Source organism: Lycorma delicatula, chromosome 1, assembly GCF_047948215.1.
Source record: "Lycorma delicatula isolate Av1 chromosome 1, ASM4794821v1, whole genome shotgun sequence".
NCBI classification, from domain to species: domain Eukaryota; kingdom Metazoa; phylum Arthropoda; class Insecta; order Hemiptera; family Fulgoridae; genus Lycorma; species Lycorma delicatula.
Window position 1 is genome coordinate 207,271,726 of NC_134455.1, and position 19,488 is coordinate 207,291,213.

At 29.6% G+C, this 19,488-nt stretch overlaps 1 protein-coding gene across 5 annotated transcripts in view; it reads right to left on the bottom strand.

Moving 5' to 3' along the window:
* Window positions 1-257: 257 nt before the first annotated feature.
* Window positions 258-19,488, bottom strand: part of LOC142327837 (transducin-like enhancer protein 4) — a 201,691-nt gene continuing 182,460 nt past the window's right edge. For all 5 annotated transcript variants that reach the window (XM_075371188.1, XM_075371196.1, XM_075371205.1 and 2 more), the window contains 5 exons: window positions 16,918-17,167; window positions 13,362-13,541; window positions 11,813-12,028; window positions 10,132-10,359; window positions 258-4,483 (listed from right to left, as the gene is read on the bottom strand). In XM_075371188.1, coding sequence (XP_075227303.1) covers window positions 4,376-4,483; window positions 10,132-10,359; window positions 11,813-12,028; window positions 13,362-13,541; window positions 16,918-17,167 — 982 coding nt within the window. In that variant the 3' untranslated portion in view covers window positions 258-4,375. The remainder of the gene's footprint in view (window positions 4,484-10,131; window positions 10,360-11,812; window positions 12,029-13,361; window positions 13,542-16,917; window positions 17,168-19,488) is intronic.

Below are 19,488 nucleotides of genomic sequence, written 5' to 3' on the forward strand. Positions count from 1 at the left end.
AAAAGCAATTAAATGTATACACCTGAAACTTTGCAGCATGCCATCTAAAGGATAATATTCTTTAGCTTGACAAATATCATAGTCATTTGGTCATATTTGCACCTTTTCTGTGTCAGGCCGAGAACTTTCCAAATGACCCTGGTTCAGGTTCTTCAGAATTATTTGCCTTGCAAGTTTATTGATTTTTCTCCTTTTTTAATTTTTTAAACACTGAAATGGATGTAAGGTTTAAAGGAGATAAAACAAGAATTAACAAATGAAAATTCTAAATTTCTCTTTACTAACGATCATATTACAAATTATCAACAGTAATATCATTATCATTATTAATATAATACAAATAAAATAATAAAAATACAATATAATACAGTATAATAAAAATACAATAATACAATAAGACAATAATATGTTATATTGTATTATATTGTACTTATGTCATTCATTCTCCATCTTATATATATTTTTCTAGTTTGCTTTTTAATTTTTTTTATCTGTCATCTTATTGTAATTCGGTTAAAGGTGTAATGTACTTAGATTTTTTATGATAATAATATTTATATATAATATATTCTTAACAAAATGAACAGTTTATCTGTGAATCAATCAAAATTATTTATAATTAAACACTTTATTTACAATTAATTAACCATTTAAAAATAACAAAAATTATGTGTCTATAACCATAACTATTTATAAGCTGAAATCATTCAAACTAATACAGTTGTGTACATAAGATGAAAAACATACATAAAAAATCAAAATGAATCCCTGATTTCAATACAAGAGTTCAAGTAAACTAGACGAGCGTGTAACATGAACATGTTAGGGAAATTTTGAGTAAATTTTCTCCCAAAAGAGACGAATTGTATCTATAACACAATGAACCATTAACTCTTGTTTTAATGAGTTTAAATTTGAAAATATTAAGACTTACCACATACATGCTCATCAGTTAACTTATACTCCATTATTTTATTTACATAGTAATATGTAATTAATAGGCTATTATGGTGATGGCTCTTTTTCATTGTTTTACTCAGTCCACAAGAAAAGTTGGTAATTAAACAATTTAAACATTCATATGCACTACTCATTTCATAACTGATCTGACTTGATAATAAATATTACAATGTTGAACATTATTCTCACAAAGTAAAACTTATACATACAATCTACAGTGACATAGAACAGGCTACACGGTATGCAAAACTCATTACAACATGATAATGCAGTTTATAGAAGGACAACGATGATAATGATATGACGATGCGCTCAATATACAAATGTTTTCTGCACTTATATCACATTAAAAAGTTTCTGTTACAGTTATTTTATCACAATCTTCTATGCTGCTATTCTTATACATTATAAGACATGTGGTAACATTGTTTTTTAACAGCATAAACCTAAATACAAATCCACTCGCACTTCATTTACATTACTTGAAGTAATATAAATTAATTTGTTTTATAAAACAGCACATACATTGCTAATGATTGAGTACTCATATAGGAAATTCAGAAGAACCTTTATCAATATCATTTTCAAGAAACCAGCTATTAAAAATCAATTGATTTGAAAAAAAAATTACATTCATTTGCAAGAATAAAATATAATTAATAACACATCACATGTAACTAGTATTTTTTAAACAATACATTTGATAAATATAAAAAAGTTTTTTATTCCTTAAACAGTTTCAGATTGGAATTGAAATAGATAAATTCTACAAAGCAGCAATGCCTATTTACAGGGGAAGTGCACTAATGCCTGGGCTCAGGGGAATCCTGCCTATAATGAGGTCCATTGAATGCTCTAAAAATATTGTGAAGAACTTAGCCAAAATAGCAATCATGTTAATGGAAGTATTTTTGTAGGTATATCATATCATCCACAAAATTATAAATATTTAACATGTTTATACAAATATTTGTTATAATATTGTACAATATTAGAGTAAAATAGATCATAAAAAAGGAAACACATTCTATATTGCAAAGTAAAAGACTACCAATGCTCTATGATAATACTATATTGGTAGTAATAATTTAAAAATTTGTTATGTAGTTATTAATCAAAATATCACTAACAAACATAAGTATGTATGTAAAAACATCATGATAATCAATAAAATTTATGTTGTATAAGTGCACTGAAGTGCTCTATGAAATGAAAACATAACAGAGAGATTAGGGAATAAGAAATAAGGAGCACGGAGAATTACAATGTGGGAGGAAGCAAATACATGAGAAAAAATACGAAAAGGCTAAAATTTGTGTGAGAGTTCATGAGATCAGACAAAGTTTAGATTAATCCAGTAATGGAGAGTAAAAGATAGGGATGGTATTAGAAAAATAAAACAAACAGGTTTGTGAAGACATGAGAATACAGAAGGAAGAGCAAACTATATTGAAAAATAAGTTTTGATAACATGTAGAAAGAAAAACACATAAGACAGCAAAAGATTTATAAATTGAATTGAATGAACGATGTAAGTGATTGTGTTTTGTTTGTGTTTACAGGACTCCATAAATAGGTCCATTTTAATCTGCCTTGCTATGGTTGATATTTTAGTATGAAAAAAACACTACATCACATAATCTGAAAAACTTTATGATTTATGAATGTACATCTTTCTCTAATCAGTCAAAAGAGTGTTGTTAACTGATGCTGATTTTAACTTAATGAGATATTTGACAACAAAGAGAATGTAGTTTTAAGTTGATACCATCTGGAGAGAAGGGAAAACAGTAACATCCATGGAATTAATAATTGTTGGTAACTTAATAAATCGTACATAAATCATTATACATTTTACACATAATTCTTTACAATATTTTTTAATTATTTAAACTCCAGTCTGAATGTGGATAGTGCAGGATTCAGAATAAATGTCATAGTAGATGATTATAAATAAAATGATATATAAAGATAATGAGACCAGTCACAGATTTATAATAGTTATATTAAAATCAGATACCAGTTAAAAGTTATACTAACTACAAAAAATACTTAGGAATAGTATGTTAAAAACTTTAATTTTATGCATAACAGAGCTATTTACCACCATACAAACCAGCATTCCTTTATGAGTAAACTATCACAAAATATTCTCTAATAAGTTAATGCGCAATGCAGACTTTCTAACTATAAGTTTAGAACACAAATTTTCTTAAGTAATAATCTATTTTTATATGATACAGTAATATACATATCATTATTCTAACTGTGTAAGTAATAAAACTATCTTAACTCAGAATAAAAATAAAAAACATTTTAATTTATTCATAAATAACTCACATATATCAAAGAACAGAGGATAAAAATGCAATTACAAGATTGTAAATATATTTGAATTTGAATTTTTAAAATTAGGTACTATGGAGCACTACACCATAAAAAGCAATGTATATTTTAGGCACTATTGTACTAATTCAATTCATTAATATGAATTTAAAAAAATTAAAAGTTTAAATCAGCTATGTGCAAATTGAAAACTCTAGTTACAATTAAATTGAACAATTATGAAGTAACCTGATATAAGTTTTTACATATTACATCTTCAAACAAATATTGACACCGATAAAACAATAATTCTTTTAAATAAGTATTAAAACTTTCACTGTAGTAAAAAGTAGGAGTGTAGATTAAAACAGGTTCATTCCTGTACAAATTTATTACAAATGCTTTACATAAAATATTAAGACATTCATTTACAGAAAATGAAAGAAGCTGCATCACAACTGTGGATAATAAATTAAATTTCTAAACAGAAAGCAATTAAAGTATAACAGAACATATTAATTAAAAGTAAAAGCAACTCCACATAATATAAAAGTTTCTTTAGACAATTTTAAAAATGGATTTGAATTTATTTCCTCCGCAAAAATTTAATACCCATCAAATATTTATGACAATATTGCTGAATTCTGTTTTAAAACAGAAGTTAGATAAAATTAAATGAAATAAATGCCAGTTATAAAATACTACAATATTATTAAACAAAATTATATTCTGAGCCTTAGTTTGCAAAATGAATTTCATAACAAAAATGCTGGCATACGCTATGCTTACCAACACCTTAGTACCAGCTCACCATCATAGTAGGCAGTACACATCCATAAACTCATGTGCGCTCACACATACACACACACATACACACAAACTCAGAACACAAAAGAGATTCATGGTGATATTATGAGAAGGCACCATATCGTCATCATCGCTATCGCAATTGTCATCTATAATGCTGGAAATAATAATTTATAATTATTATTCTGGTGATAAAAATGGATGAGAGGTAAAAATGGTTGTCATCAGATCATCATTTCTTCAATTTGTTGCTTGTATTGCTGCTTGTGTTTGTACTGCGAGGTCAGTAAATAACTTCATAAACAGTAGCTTTCTTATCACCAGATCCTGTCACTATATATTTGTCATCAGCTGAGATATCACAACTTAACACTGATGATGATTCTTTTGACTGAAAAATAAATAAAATATTGTTAATGACAAGATATATATAATACTAGCTGGTCAAGGCTTGCTTTTCTTGCCTGACCATCTAGCCAGGAGGCTCTGCCCCCTGGACCCTCAACGCATTTTTACCCTCATGTTTGTGAAAATATTATGTATTTTACAGATATTCATTAAAGTAAAGAAATATTAGTGTGTACAGACTCTTTTTCTGAACATTTTGGTGTTTTTATATTTAAAATAGGCTTATGGAGTGAGTAGATATAGAATTTAATAGAAATATAATATTTAATGCTAGCAATATTGATAACAGAGAATTGGCTTAAAAACGCCACCTTCTTCAGTTAGTCTTGTTTGTGTTTGTATGAGGTTATGTTAGTTACCAGGCCAGCTGCTGCTATTGATGCAGAGTAGACCACGTTGTGCGCCAGACGGCTGCGCACAGCCGACTCTTTTCCGCTCCCTGTGTTCTCTTAGTCTTTGTTTTCCACAGTCCATTGTAATGTACTTTTAAATAATTTGTTATATAAAGCATCTTCTTTTTTTTACTGCTAAATATTAGTTAATACTCTTTATTTTATTAATAAATTTCAATAATAATTATATAAATAAGTAAGATTTTTTCCAGATTAGCTCTTTTTTTAGCACAGATATTTTCAAGTAAAATAACTATGTTAAAAAGGTTTGAACACAGATATTAAAAAACTGAAGTCATTAAATCTAATTGATAGGCATTCTAGTGGGTTAACAACCTAATAGTTATAAAGACAAGTGTCAGTAAAATTTAAGTAAGGTGAGGCAAATCAAGTTTTATAATATTTATAGCATAAATAAACTTATTCATGAAATTAAATATGCTTACAATAGTAACTGTAAAGCATTAAATTTGGCTATTCTGAGACAATAAACTTAGATAAAATCATCCTTTATAAATATCAAATATTCTACAAGGATACATACAGTTCTATCTTTTTAACACTAACAATTTGAATTAAAAACCAAAACTTGTGAAACAATAACTGAACAAAATTTAATATATACAAAATTTTTATAACTTATATTAAAACATTTTCATTTCTTTTGCATCTCTTTCATCTTTAGAGACTTAATGAAGATTTTTCTGTTTCAATGGTTTACAATTCTAAATTATTTTCATAACTGTTATTATCAAAAACACAGAAAAACAAATCTAATTCTTAAATAGGTATTTGTTATAATAGATTACAATTCCTGAAGGTAATACTGAAACTGGAAAGAGATTTAAAAATAAACTTGTACTCTGGGTGGCAGTAAAAAAGTTTTGTGAACATGAAAAATTTTAGTTTTCAGATTTCAATGGAAATATACATTTTGAACATTCCTGAATCCATTTTGACTAATTTCGGTGTGACATCAGTATGTATGTATGTACGAACGTACGTACGTATGCATCTCGCATAACCCAAAAACAATTAGCCATAGTATGTTGAAATTTTGGATTTAGGACTGTTGTAACATCTAGTTGTGCACCTCCTCTTCTGATTGCAACCAAAAATATCCAAAAAAGCCCAAAAACAAAAAAAAATTGGATTTCAGACTTTTTCTTAACTGCAGTAATAAGCCCTCATTGACAGCTTTTCAACAATATATCATAAGTGGTACTTATTTTCATTGGTTCCAGAGATATAGCCAAATGAAATATCTGGGTCTACAAAGGGAAGGTACATCAGACTTCATCTCCATTTTAACTTTTTTTTTTTAAATTAAATATATTGATCTATTGCTTGCTTTCGATCTTCCTGCTGCAGTCATGAATTACCACGAACTAAAAGGAGACAGTCATCGGCTGGGCTGTACCCCTTGTGGGAATGTCAATCTTAGAAACCCATCAAATACCAGGTTCCACAGCAGGGGGCCAAGATCAGAACCCTGCGGGCTTCCTCTAGCAATGGATTTTTCTACAGCTAGGTGCGCATTTTTAAACAGAGCTGTACAATTAGACAAATAGTTACGTACTACGGCCTGCAGGGTTACAGGAACATTGTGGCAGTCCTACTCATAGAGGATAGAACTACCAACACAAAAAAGGAAATGCTGCCTATATGTCTATAAAAATTGCCAAAATATATTTACAGTTGGTGCTTTCCACCTCGACAAGACCATTTAAGATGCAATCCTCAGTGCCAACCCCTTTCGTGAAGCCATACTGGCCTCAATTTAGAAAACAGTTCACCTCAATGCTTTCCCAGAGCTGTTCCACAACCAGCCTCTCAAGCAATTTGCTGATGGGTCGATAACTGCCAACCTCACTAGGATCCTTTCCTGGTTTTAAGAACACCCTCACCAAAGCCACTTTCCAGCAAGTCAGGAAGCAACCCCAGCTAAGGCACCCTGTGAACAGCCTGCCAATCAGCTTTCTTATGACAGGAACAGATGTTAGAATATATCCGGGTCAAGTTGTTCAATCCCAGGTGCCTTTTTCAGTGCCATTCAAAAAGCCACGTGGTCTATACCTACAGGATCCACAGCCCATATGCCAGGGAAGGGCATAGTCCTTGCCCTAACGCCGACCTATGCTTTACTCTCCGGAGCATCTGGAAACAGAGTGTCCAGGAACACCTGGTAAGTCGCCACAGATGTTAAAGTGTGGTTACGACCACCAAACCTACATCAAACTTTGAACAGCATGTGCAATGGCCTTTGTCAGTAACATGATTTTGTGAGCAGCCAGGGACTGCGCTGCAACTCATGCATGGAGTCTTGCCATAACTTGAGTCTGGCTTCCTTGATGGCATGAACATACTCATTACAGGTGTGCCGGTAGATGCTCAGCGCACACATCATAAACAATAATCCCCATTAGAAGGCGATGCTGGCATCTTCTCCTAGTATACCTAACTCTTGTGTGCAGTACGCTAAGATCATAGGACCACCACTTGTTTCCGTGTTTCTGCCTGCATTTAACAGACGGCTCCCTGGAAGCAGCTGTCATGATAGCTCCAGGCACTCCCTGATCAGTGGACTCGCCACTACTTAAGGGTTCATCCAGTGGCTGAGGCCATCGTAGGACCCTATCGCAGCCAGTCTTGATGGCCTGGCATAATTGTTCAGTCATCAATTGCACTTCCTCTGTGTGCTCCATGCACCATTCCAACCCCTGCAAGGCAGCTGCACACTCACGCCGCAGCCTGTGCTGATCCAGGCCCCTTAGGTTATAGCAACCCGAATCTGGTCTGATCGACTTTGTAAACGACCTCATAGGTTATAAGCCTATGGTCGCTAGTTAGTTAATCCAACTACTTGTACTTCACAGCAAGTCGCCTGTCACCAAAGTGACGTCGATGTAACTTTCTCCCAGTTCGGAAGAGAAAGAGAGGAAGTTGGCGATTTTTCTGCACCATTAATCAAGTAGAGGTTCCTAGCTTCCACGAACTGTTCAAAACCTGCATCTCTGGGGTTAGTGAGTGATGAACACCAGGCAGGAGACTTGGCATTAGCGCCAGAGGAACCAGCACTCTGGTTCCCAGGAGACTGTCCAGAATCCTGCCCAACTTCGCCTGCAAATCATTGATACTCCATCAAGCTGGAAATATCCTGACATTAGGTGTACCCTTTGTGACTTGCACGACGGTGTATTGCTCATCTGACCATTGGGGCATCTAACCAACACCCAATGGATCTGAGCCAACCACGACTGCGAACAACGGTCGTCCCCCACGTGAATGAATAACATCCACCCCATGGAAGCAATAGTGGGATATATTCAGCTAAAAAAATAGCTGATTACTTTTATGTTTGGGTAGAAGGGACTGCTGGACGAGGTGCCAAAGAGGTCAGATCTGGTGAAAAGACAGACCTGGTGAGTGGTTCTGTTTATATGAAGACCATTCATTTGATATTAATTGAAAATTATAATTTAGAATTATATTATTTTTGGAAAGAAAGGTTAATCATTGTAAATGAAAAAGAAAGTGTAACTAAAGTGGTACAAGGGATATATTTAATAAATTCGAATAATAGTTAAATATTGTATAAGGATAGCTCACTACAGTTTATGATTAAAAGTTATGGATATCCTAGATTTATTGAAGTAAATGAATTGAATATGGATGAAGTGCAACACTCTGAATTATCAATAGAACTTAAGATGTTAGAATTAAAAAAGATAAACTTAAACAATTTGTTGGTGGTCAGGAAAAATAATATGGTCACAGGTGATATATCAATTTGGGTAATAATATTTTATTGTATATTTATTATAATTGTTATTACTGTATTTTACACCGAAATATTTATAGGAAAACACACCTCTGCCTGATAATCAACCCCATGGTGTTTTATTTGGGGATGGGTGAGTTATTTACAGTAAAATCCTGATGCATTGCATTCCAAAATCCAAATGTGCTTCATATCACTTAATATTTAGAAATCTACTGTATGATGGAATGCAATGCAGCTGCAATCTGTACCAGATGTACAGAATAATTATTCAGATCTGAACAGACTCTCGTTGAGTAAAGTTCTATTGTAGCACTTGTTCGATGCACTTCATCATCCAATTTAATTCATCATTAACATATACGCAAAATGATGTTAAAAGTTAATTATTTACAGTTAATGTATACAAATTGTAATAATGTTAATTGTATAAATAAAGTTCATTTTTGATTTATTAATAATTATTAACCTCTGACTATAAAAATTTTTTTATGATAAATTAGAATTCTTTAAGTTATTAATAAAATAAAATTTTATGCACTTTTCATTTTTTTTAAATGTGTATATGTAATTTAATAGTCGTACAAGGGGTATGAGTCCACATCAAACGTTTTAATAAATGTGGTTGCTCATAAATTATTAATGATCATAAATCATTAAATTAATAATTTTTGTTAATTTTTTTATCATACAATACTTGCTTTTTATTTTATCAATCCACACAGCCATGAAAATCTGAATAATTCTCTATGAACCTAAAATGTTTTATCTAAAGAGATCTGATCAAATATATTAAACAAGTATATACAGTAAAATGAAAAATTACTTCCTTTTGAAATCAATTATTAAAAACCAGTAAATATCTTGTTAGAAATAAAAACAGTAACACTTTAAACCTTCTCTCAATGGATAAATAGTTTGATATTAATGTCAAATGTTGCTGTAGTGAAGTGACAGGTCTTTCTAGATATTATGCTTTGTGTCTATGGTTTCTTACATACTTGCAACATGTATCTTTACTGTGATTTATTTATAAAACCTCATAACTGAACTGTAAGTGATACATTGAATATTGTTAAAAATAAATGCATAAGATTTGTTGGCAGCTGTTAATTAAACATTGTGGTAATTAGTTATTAATTTAGTTGATAAATAAATATTATGTTCTGTGTTGTATTATTTGTTCAAAAAATGAGTTCATTCATCTTTTCCAGTGATGATAATGAATGAAATATGAAATCTATCAAGAAGATGGTAGTGAAGATTTCTGAGGAATCTAATTTGGATTAAAATGTGACTGAAATTAATGAAAGTGAATACTACTAAAGTGAATACAAAAGTGGCTACTATGCTCAAAATCACCTCTTCTCAAATAAGTACTATGACTTTTTGCTGACACTAAATGCAAATAAAAAACAAGGTTGCAAAAATTTACAAAATAGTTTAATTAAAACACACCTGGAATATTGAAGCACCATATGGTGTCCTCCAAGCATTCAATAAGTTGTCTTTACCAGTTGATACGAACCACTTTCCACAAGCAGCAAACCTCAAAGAGAGAACACATGATTCATGTAAATGTAACTGATACTTGTCAGGTTTCAATGCATGTAATACTTCTACATTTGAGTTTTCCATACCAACTGCTAACCACTCACCAGTTGGGCAATAACCTAAAGAAAAAATCTGGAAAAAAACAGACAAATAAGTTTTTAAACGAGATATTTTTGGAATCATCAATCACTTAACTGGTCTAATGCAATTTTCAATTCTTTGAAAATTGCAATTTTCAAAGAATTGAAAATAATTGAAATAATAATTCTTTACTTTCTTTATTATTTTTTATTTTATGAGCTATAAAGATCTCCTTATATCTTTTTTAAAATGTACAGAATTATAATATAATTGTACATTTAAAATAGTTCCTTAAATAAATAAATTTAATTATTACAAATAAATGTATAAATAATAATATCTTTGTAAAACATTTTATACATAAATTCTCTACGAGTCTGTTTAATATTAATTACACAAACAGTACCTAATTACACATTAAGTCCTTTCTCAGAATTACATTTTATAATACAATACCTTTTCAAAAAGAAGAGCAAGAAAAAACTTCTTGTATTACGGTTCAGAGCACCATCTCAATCTTTCATTAATAGTTCATCATAGTTTTTTTACTAGAGCAAAATACAAGCTGTCACTGACTTCTATGAAGATTTTTGCCAAGCTATGAAGAATTCTATCAAATGAGTAAGTTTTGGAAGTTCATTAAAGATGGGTTAATCAAACTGGCTAAAACAAATTTTTTATTTTCTTGGTTGTGACAACCATAAATTTGAAAGTAAATGCAGATCCATGGTCAAACATACATAGAATCTTCAAAAGAGAAGACTCAAAAAATAAAGAAGGGAATAAATAAGTTTATAACTTAATACATTACTTTCTTTTTTCGTTCAAAATCTGAAAATAACTAGTATCCAGTATGAACACAGTATGATCCCATGGCCATAAAAGGCAATTATGATTTATTGAAAGGTAAATTATTAAAAGACAATTATGGTCTGATGATTTTTGTATATATATATTTTAAATTCCACCAGCTATCCCTACAGCTTCTATAGTTCATTATCAGAACTTTCTCAAAATATAATTCTTTTTTTACTCAAAGATCACGATTTTTACACACAAGATCTTCATTTTTAGTAAGTAATGACATTTACTATTTATATTAAAAAAAGCTTTGAAAATAAATATTATAAAGTATATGGAAGAAAATGTAATTTTCCAAAAATAAATTAGTAATTAATCAGTATTACCTAAATTAGTACAAGAAGAAATGTAACTGAAACTGATTTTACATATTAAAATTTTGCAGGTAAATGAATACAATGTCTGTGTTTCTCAAAGACATCAATTTAACTTCAATTAAGTTTATGACTATGGTCCAAGTTGATATAGAGTAGAACGAACACTAAATGAACAAAACTTTACAATTTTATTATTAAGTAAATAATTCAAAACCAGAAAAAAATGTTTTATGTGCAAATGGAGTTAAAACATGTAAGCTGTAGCTTTATAAATAATAAAAATATTAGAAATATGCTGCGCTATGCTATTTCCTTAATAAACAAACCTGTGAAGAGAAATCATGCTGCTGAAGTTGACGACCTTCACGTAGGTCCCACGATCGGACAGTATTATCAAGACCTCCAGTCCATAATTTTGTACCATCAGCACTGATATCTATACAAGATGCACCATCAGTATGACCTTGGAACTGTCTAACCAGAGTCTGGTTTTGTAGATCCCACACTGCTATGTTACCATCTGAACAACAGCTAAAACACACCTGTAAACACCAATAATACTCAGAATAAGAATGATTAATGATGAAAATTCTCTCCATATAGATAAAAAAAATATCACAAAAATTAAACAAAGTAAGAATATGTGAAATATGGAGAAAATATTTATAATCACAGATATCAGAATGGCAGAAAGTTATTCTGATCTCTAGTCAAATTTGGCTACAGTGCAATAGGTCCCACGATTGGACAGTATTATCAAGACCTCCAGTTCATAATTTTGTACCATCAGCACTGATATCTATACAAGATGCACCATCTTGTATAGATGGTGCATAATTTTGAGTAAGCATAATACATAAATTTTGAGTAACAATTTCATGATGAAGTTTTTGAAATGGTTAACCTTATGAAAAGTTAAATGATGGTTAGAATGGCTTCTATAATTTTACAACCATTTATCAGTTTTGGATGTTAATGTTTGGCCTGAACATGGATCAACATCTGTTGAAGGTAGGCCATATACAAAACCTTTTCACCAATTTTACATTTGAGTCTGGCTTAAAGCATCATTCTTAAATTCTGTTTTTTAACAGTTCTAACAATTTAATAAATTATTTTCCCAGTTTAACACAAATTCACAATTCATGAAAAGCACCCATTTTAAATGCAATAAAAATTGCTGGACACAGGTAATATTTGTTAAACAAGGCAACTTTGATGTTATTAATCATTCTTTCTAAACAAAAGAAACTTTAGGGAGCTCACAGCTTGACATAGAAGCACAGGCTTTAAATTTGTGTAGATAAAAGTAAAAATAATTAAATTAACATAAGGAATTACTGAAAATCACAGTAAGTGAATTTCATAACAAAAAAAAAGGGTTGAGTTTTGGACCAGAGCTTTTTTTTTCGTTTTTATTAAAATATAAATTATGTTAATCTTTTAATATAAAAGACAAAAAACATATGAATAATTTAACAATACATATTTATATATAAATGTAACCTGTATTATTCTTTATTTATAATGTGAATTATTCTTCATCATAAATAAAAATAATTATCATAAAAAATTCTTATTATCAGTATTTTGGTATTAAGAATTTATTTCTTTTCATTTAAGTGGTTTCAAATAAATGTATGCAACAGTGTAACACTGTCTTTCGTGTAGTTGGTTTTCAATACGTATTTTTCAATCTGGTTCTCTATATCAGATTATTATGTGCTCAGTTTTTATTAAAAATAAAGAATGGTATTTAAATGTTTTACTACAATTATTATTAATAAAATCAATCCGAAAGTTGAACAAAGAAGTAAACGTACATATAAAAAAGAAAAAAATATTTCATTTAGAAATTGTTTTTTTGTGAATTACCTTTGAATCAGGGCTAATTGCTAACGCATAACAGGCAGGTGCACTTGAAGTCAGTTCAGCTTTAATTCTTGGCGTTGGTGATGCAAGATCCCATATACTTAGGTTACTTGCTTCACCTCCTACAATTAAAGTCCGGCCATCTGGCAAAAGCTTCACTGATCTTATATAGTTGTCCCGTTGCTGAAATAAACAAAACATGAGTAGTTATAAACAGATTATAATCGAAATCAAATTAGCTTAAAACCTAATAAATAATTAATCATAAAATTATTGATTTGAAATACAATACACTCTTAATCGACTTCTGCATAACTATCCCAATGGTTCAGCTGAATTTCTTGCTAATGACTTAGGTTATAACATCTATAAAACAGTATACACAATATCACATTCAATGATGCTATGAAAACTTAAGGACAGGAAATTCAGCTGTTTATGAAATGAAAAATTCAAAATGCATTTATAAATCAGTCAAATAACCAAAGCGAGTAAATTGTGTAAAATATTTTGCTGAGATTTTTTATTAATTCATTACCAATATGAATTTCCTGAACTTTAAGTCTTCAAAGCATCATTGAATATGATATTGTGTATACTGTTTTATAAATGTATAACCAAAACCCAACAAGGGGTAAATCTTTACCATAATATATATACATTCATTTATAAATGTATATCATGATTTCCCAGCAAATTACAACCATGTTTGCATTAATTAATTTTTTATCTCTAGTTTATATTTTAAGTGCTTACTAGACAGATGTCTAGTGTTGCATTTATTGTACTTCATTTATAAATTTCTTGTGTCAGTTTTTTTCATGTTATTGTTGTGATTACAACATGCACTATAACTACAAGGAAGATACATATACAAGTTGTAATAAGTTGCAAGCACAAGAAAAACTAGATAAGGGTGAGTTAGTGAAGAAAATTGCAATCAGTGTCTAAGATATAACAATGATTAAATATGATAAAAAATAAATAAAGCCTAATCACTGAAGTATACTCTAAGGTTTCTTTACATACTTACTGTAAGCTACAGAAACCTAATTTAGAGATTTTGGATTAACTTTTTGTGCTTTGGCTGTGGTTTATCCAACTAGCAATTTAAGTATTTTTTCTATCAGTAGTCCAGTAATAAAAGAATAAGTATTACCTTTAAATTGTACACTTGACATTGATAAACATTATATTGCTAATGATGGTTGAAATTAATATAGAATAATATCTTTAACTAATAAAGAACTAAAATCCTAAACAAAGGTATGCTATTTTATACAACTTTTTATTCACCCAACAGTCAGTATCAAATAAGTCAGTTAAGAGATAGTTTACTCTCAGCTGATCAAAAAGATCAGTATGATACGATTAATTTTTTTAAAATCTCACTTTCAAAATGATAGAAAGTGAGTCAGTTCTTTTTATATATATCTTTTAAATAAATAAACGTTATAAATGTGAAAGGTTTTAATGTATTTTCCCCTTATGTTATTTAACATTCGTAAGAAAATTAAATAAATTCACACACAAATTCCTCCAACACGCCAACAAACATTTTCTATCCTGATAAAATTTTCTAGCCTGAATAGAAAATCTGCATAATGATGTTTTTTAAAGACCCAAAATACTATTACATAACCATATTTATTTATTTTACTTTACTCCTACTCTAAAAAAACTACTTGATATATATATATATAATATAAAGTTACAAAGTTTTTTATTTATTATAAATTAACTTATTGTTATTAACTGGTTTTGTTTAGTTTAATTGTTTTTCTTTCTTTTTTTTAATAATTAACTATTAGTTCATATTAATTTATATTAACTTGTGTTTAACTGCTTAAGCTTCAATTTAAAATAAATCTATGGTATTCATTTACATTATTAAGTTTTCATTAATTTTTCTGAAAAATCTTTTTCTGAAATTTGGGAAGCTGTTAAATTTGAGGTAATATGCTACTTTAAAAAAATACCAAAAGTGATAAGAGTCTCAGAAAATATTTCTGAATAATACAAATGTGTCTTAAATCTCAACTAAACTCTTTCATCACCGAATTAATTTTTTTCAAAATTTTTTATATTTGTTCTGTATTTTGTTTAAGGAATAGCTTCTGAAGTGAAATGCATAAAATGTGTATGGTTGTTGCATCCAGTTTTAAAAAAATGTTAAGTGGGACTTATATGTCCCATTGGTCATTAGGTGGGAGTATTGCATTATTAGGTTTGAATAAAAAATGAGGGCATAAGAGAGAACAAATTTCAGCTGCAACTTTTACAAAAAATTAATTTTTATGACAAGTTTATTCAAATACAAGGGATGTACTGCCAATGATGTTTGATGTTGATTTTACTGATGGCGATGACAGGAACCTTTAATTCCTATGAAATTTTTTGAAGCAAGGATGTGCACACAGAGAAAATTTTTATGAAAAGTTTTATTTTAATAAAATTTTATGAAAACTCTACCGAGACAGGTGATATAGTATCACAGACTGAAAAAAGAAAGCAAAAATGTTGAATCTCTAAAGAAATTATAAAAAAATAAGTGGGACAAATATGTCCCACAGGCCATGTGATAGGTACTTTGTGCAATTAAAAACTAAAAACAGTAATCAAGTCTATGAAATACTTTTTACACTGAAAGTCCATGAAATATAACAAATAAATGTTAAAAAAGATAATAAATAAGGTTATTATTCTTAGCGTGCTTATTTATGAGATAAACGTTGGGAAATATACAAAAATCTTCACATGAGAGATCGAAAACTTACACTGCATGAAACAACTTCCAGCAGAATACAGCTGTTTTGCATGAACAAATCTGTGATGGTTTCAAGCAGTACCAAAGGCTTCCAGTAGATGGCAGCACACTAAAAACGTGGGTTGTATTTGTCCCCTTGGTCGTAAAGCATGAAAAAGTAAAAGTAGGACACATATGTCCCACAGGTCATGAAAGGGTTTTAAAGTAAAAATAAACTATAAATTTTGTTAAAAGCAGTTTAGCCAAATCTAACTAAACAAAAAAATTTCTAAAAAAATGAAATATCATCACTAAGAGAGGTTCACTATTTTACGATGTCTCAAACTAATATGATTTCAGGACTCAAATTTTTAAGGTGGAGGTGACTGCCAATAAGGCCAATAGTTATTAAATGTAAGGCATTGAATCAAAATTCCAAAGGGGAAAACCAAGTGCATTAAACTTCAGGGGACTATGGAAACCAAAATCAAGCATTATTTTGAGCATTGCCATCTTAGAGGTAGTATATCAGGATGATATCCTAGTGCTGTTCTAGTGGTAAAACCATCAAGTATATATGAGCTGTTTATCATCTTATTCAGGAGTCCAGTAAATTTCTTCTCAATAAAATTTGCACAAGTTACATAGCACCACTTGCATAAATTTTCAACAAAGCAACGTTAAGGAATACCTCAATCAACTGCTACTAACACTTAATATATATCTACTTAACAATCAATTTTACATGGCATATATTTCACTAAAACTGATTACAAACAAATCAACAAAATGTTTAAAAAATATACCACTTACCAGGCAGTCAAGCTGTGACACAGGACTTTTTGAACCAGGTTGACTAATGTCCCAAACTTTAACACATCCTTTACCACCTGTATAAACATATTTAGTAGGATTTGATATTGTAACAGCACAAACTACTTCACCATGACTTAATGTATTTATCTGTCTAGCATGCCTAGGTATACCAGGACCAATTAATGCGTCAGGTGGAAATGGTACTGGCTGCATTTGACCCTCAGCACTGACATGAAATGAGTAGGCACTGCAACATACATAAGTAATAAAAAATTATATCATATTATAAACAAAAATCACAGAATGCAATGGAAAAAAAATATAGAACATACTTTTTTAACTGCATTTTCAAAATTAATATCAACATCTATAGATACATCAAAACTGAATATAGAAACCTGTATTGAAATATATTAATGGTATTTGCGGTAATGTCTACTTCAAACTGGAAGCCTAGAAAATTATAAAAATTAACTCATACAGCAAAAAACATGGCTATTACATTTTTAGGTGTTAAATGTTCATCTGAAAACTATACTCCTAATCATTTCATGATATCACCTCTATTATAGGCAGCTGCTTATTTTTAAAAATATTTTTTAATTATAACCATTATTTATTAAACTTATGTAATTAATTAGCATTAAATAAAACTAGCATCATAATTTTTTTATAAAACGTATAACAATTAATATTCAAAAGAATTTAATTGAACATAATAGTATTTTTTGAAAGTGTAAGTAATTTCATAAATTGCAGACCTAAGCCGATCTTCTTGGAGTGGATTAGACATTTAATTAGCTAATTAAAATTTTTAGAAGTAATTTTAATATTTAAATAAAACAATTTTTCCGGTGGAAATAAATAAAGGAAAGTAACATTAAATATCTGAGTTTTGTGTGTTATCAAAATTTTTATTTTTGGAGTTCTAAGGTTCAAATTCTAGTAAACGCAATTACTTTTATATGGATTTGAATACTAGATCGTGGATACCAGTGTTCTTTCATGGTTGGGTTTTCAATTAACCACACATCTCAGGAATAGTTGACCTGAGACTGCACAAAACTACATTTCATTTACATTCATACATGCCATCCTCTGAAGTAATACCTTATAGTGGTTCCAGAGGCTAAACAGAATTGTATCTTTAAAATATTAATAAAATTCTAAAATGTAGTTTGAGTAGCAGTTGGAGTTAATGCAGAAGATAAACAATGCTAATTATATCAACTTAACCTGTATATATTGAAATTCGTAATAATCCTACAACTTTTGGAAAAGATATCCATATACTCCAAAAGATGATTGATTCCAATCTTCAAAAATATCTGATCAATTGCATAGTACACGTACTTTCATTCAACAAATATAACTGAATGTTGACTCATGCTACATTAAGAATAATGTAAAATTAACTTTTTGTATGTCTGAATGAACTTAACTTATTTCAGTTTAAAACACCCTTTAAAATAAAAAATTATAATTAAGTTTACAATTTAATAAAATTCAATTATAAGAGTACTTCAAAAGAGTATGTAAATAAAATATACACAGATTTTGTCACAGAATGAGTAATAATGTAATTGAATACTATCAATTACATATAATAAATTAAGTAACAGTGGTAGTACACATCTTTACAATTATCAAAAAAAAAAATTAAGCAGTTAAATTTTAAAGCTGATCTGCACCAAAATTATTATTCTAATCTTTAAAATTTGAAATAGGTAATTTATCAATACTAATTCTATATCTGGTGATTAATTTATTCTTACCGTAAATATACTTTTTTTTTAGGAAGTCATCAGTTCCTTGACTAGTTTATGCTAGTCCTTCGTAATCTGAATTAACCTTTTAACTAAAAATATTTATTTCATTTTACATCTTCAATTAGCATTTGTTTTGATCTAATCTTCTTTGTTTCACTGTACTCTTCTTTCTCAAATTAAATTAACTAAATGTATGGTCAAGCAACCTATTTTGCTTGTTTGTGAGATTCCATTTACTTTACTTCCATCCATCTACAGACCTCTTCCTTTACTTATTAAGTCTGCCTACACAGACCAATATATTTACTGCCGAGGTGTATGATGACCTTACACCATGTTGCAGATGGACACATTTTTTAAAGGTGTGCAGAGATTCTGAAAGTACAATTCAGGGGCAATCAGACATATTTATTACCCATAAAATAATATTGGACATATACAAGAATGTTTTTAATCTTGCCTCTATAGTACATGTGCCAGTTTCTTTAGTTTCCCACCTATGTAGGAATTCCAGGCAGTTAAGATATAGATACAGCTGCTCCAGTACGCTCTATAGACAACTGTCATGTAATTATGACTCATCACAATCTGCTTTATTGTGCACATTAAAATGCGTTGAAATAGAAATTCAACTAGCATGCAAAATTGGGATCATTCTTAATATGATGTGGTTGAAATGGAAAAACTGTATGTATAGGTTTGAAAGCTGTTTGACTGCTGTCAGAAGTTAAGGATTTTTATTTTTAAATTTAAATGACAATCCTTGTATGTTTTGTGATTTTGTTTATTTTTTGTACAA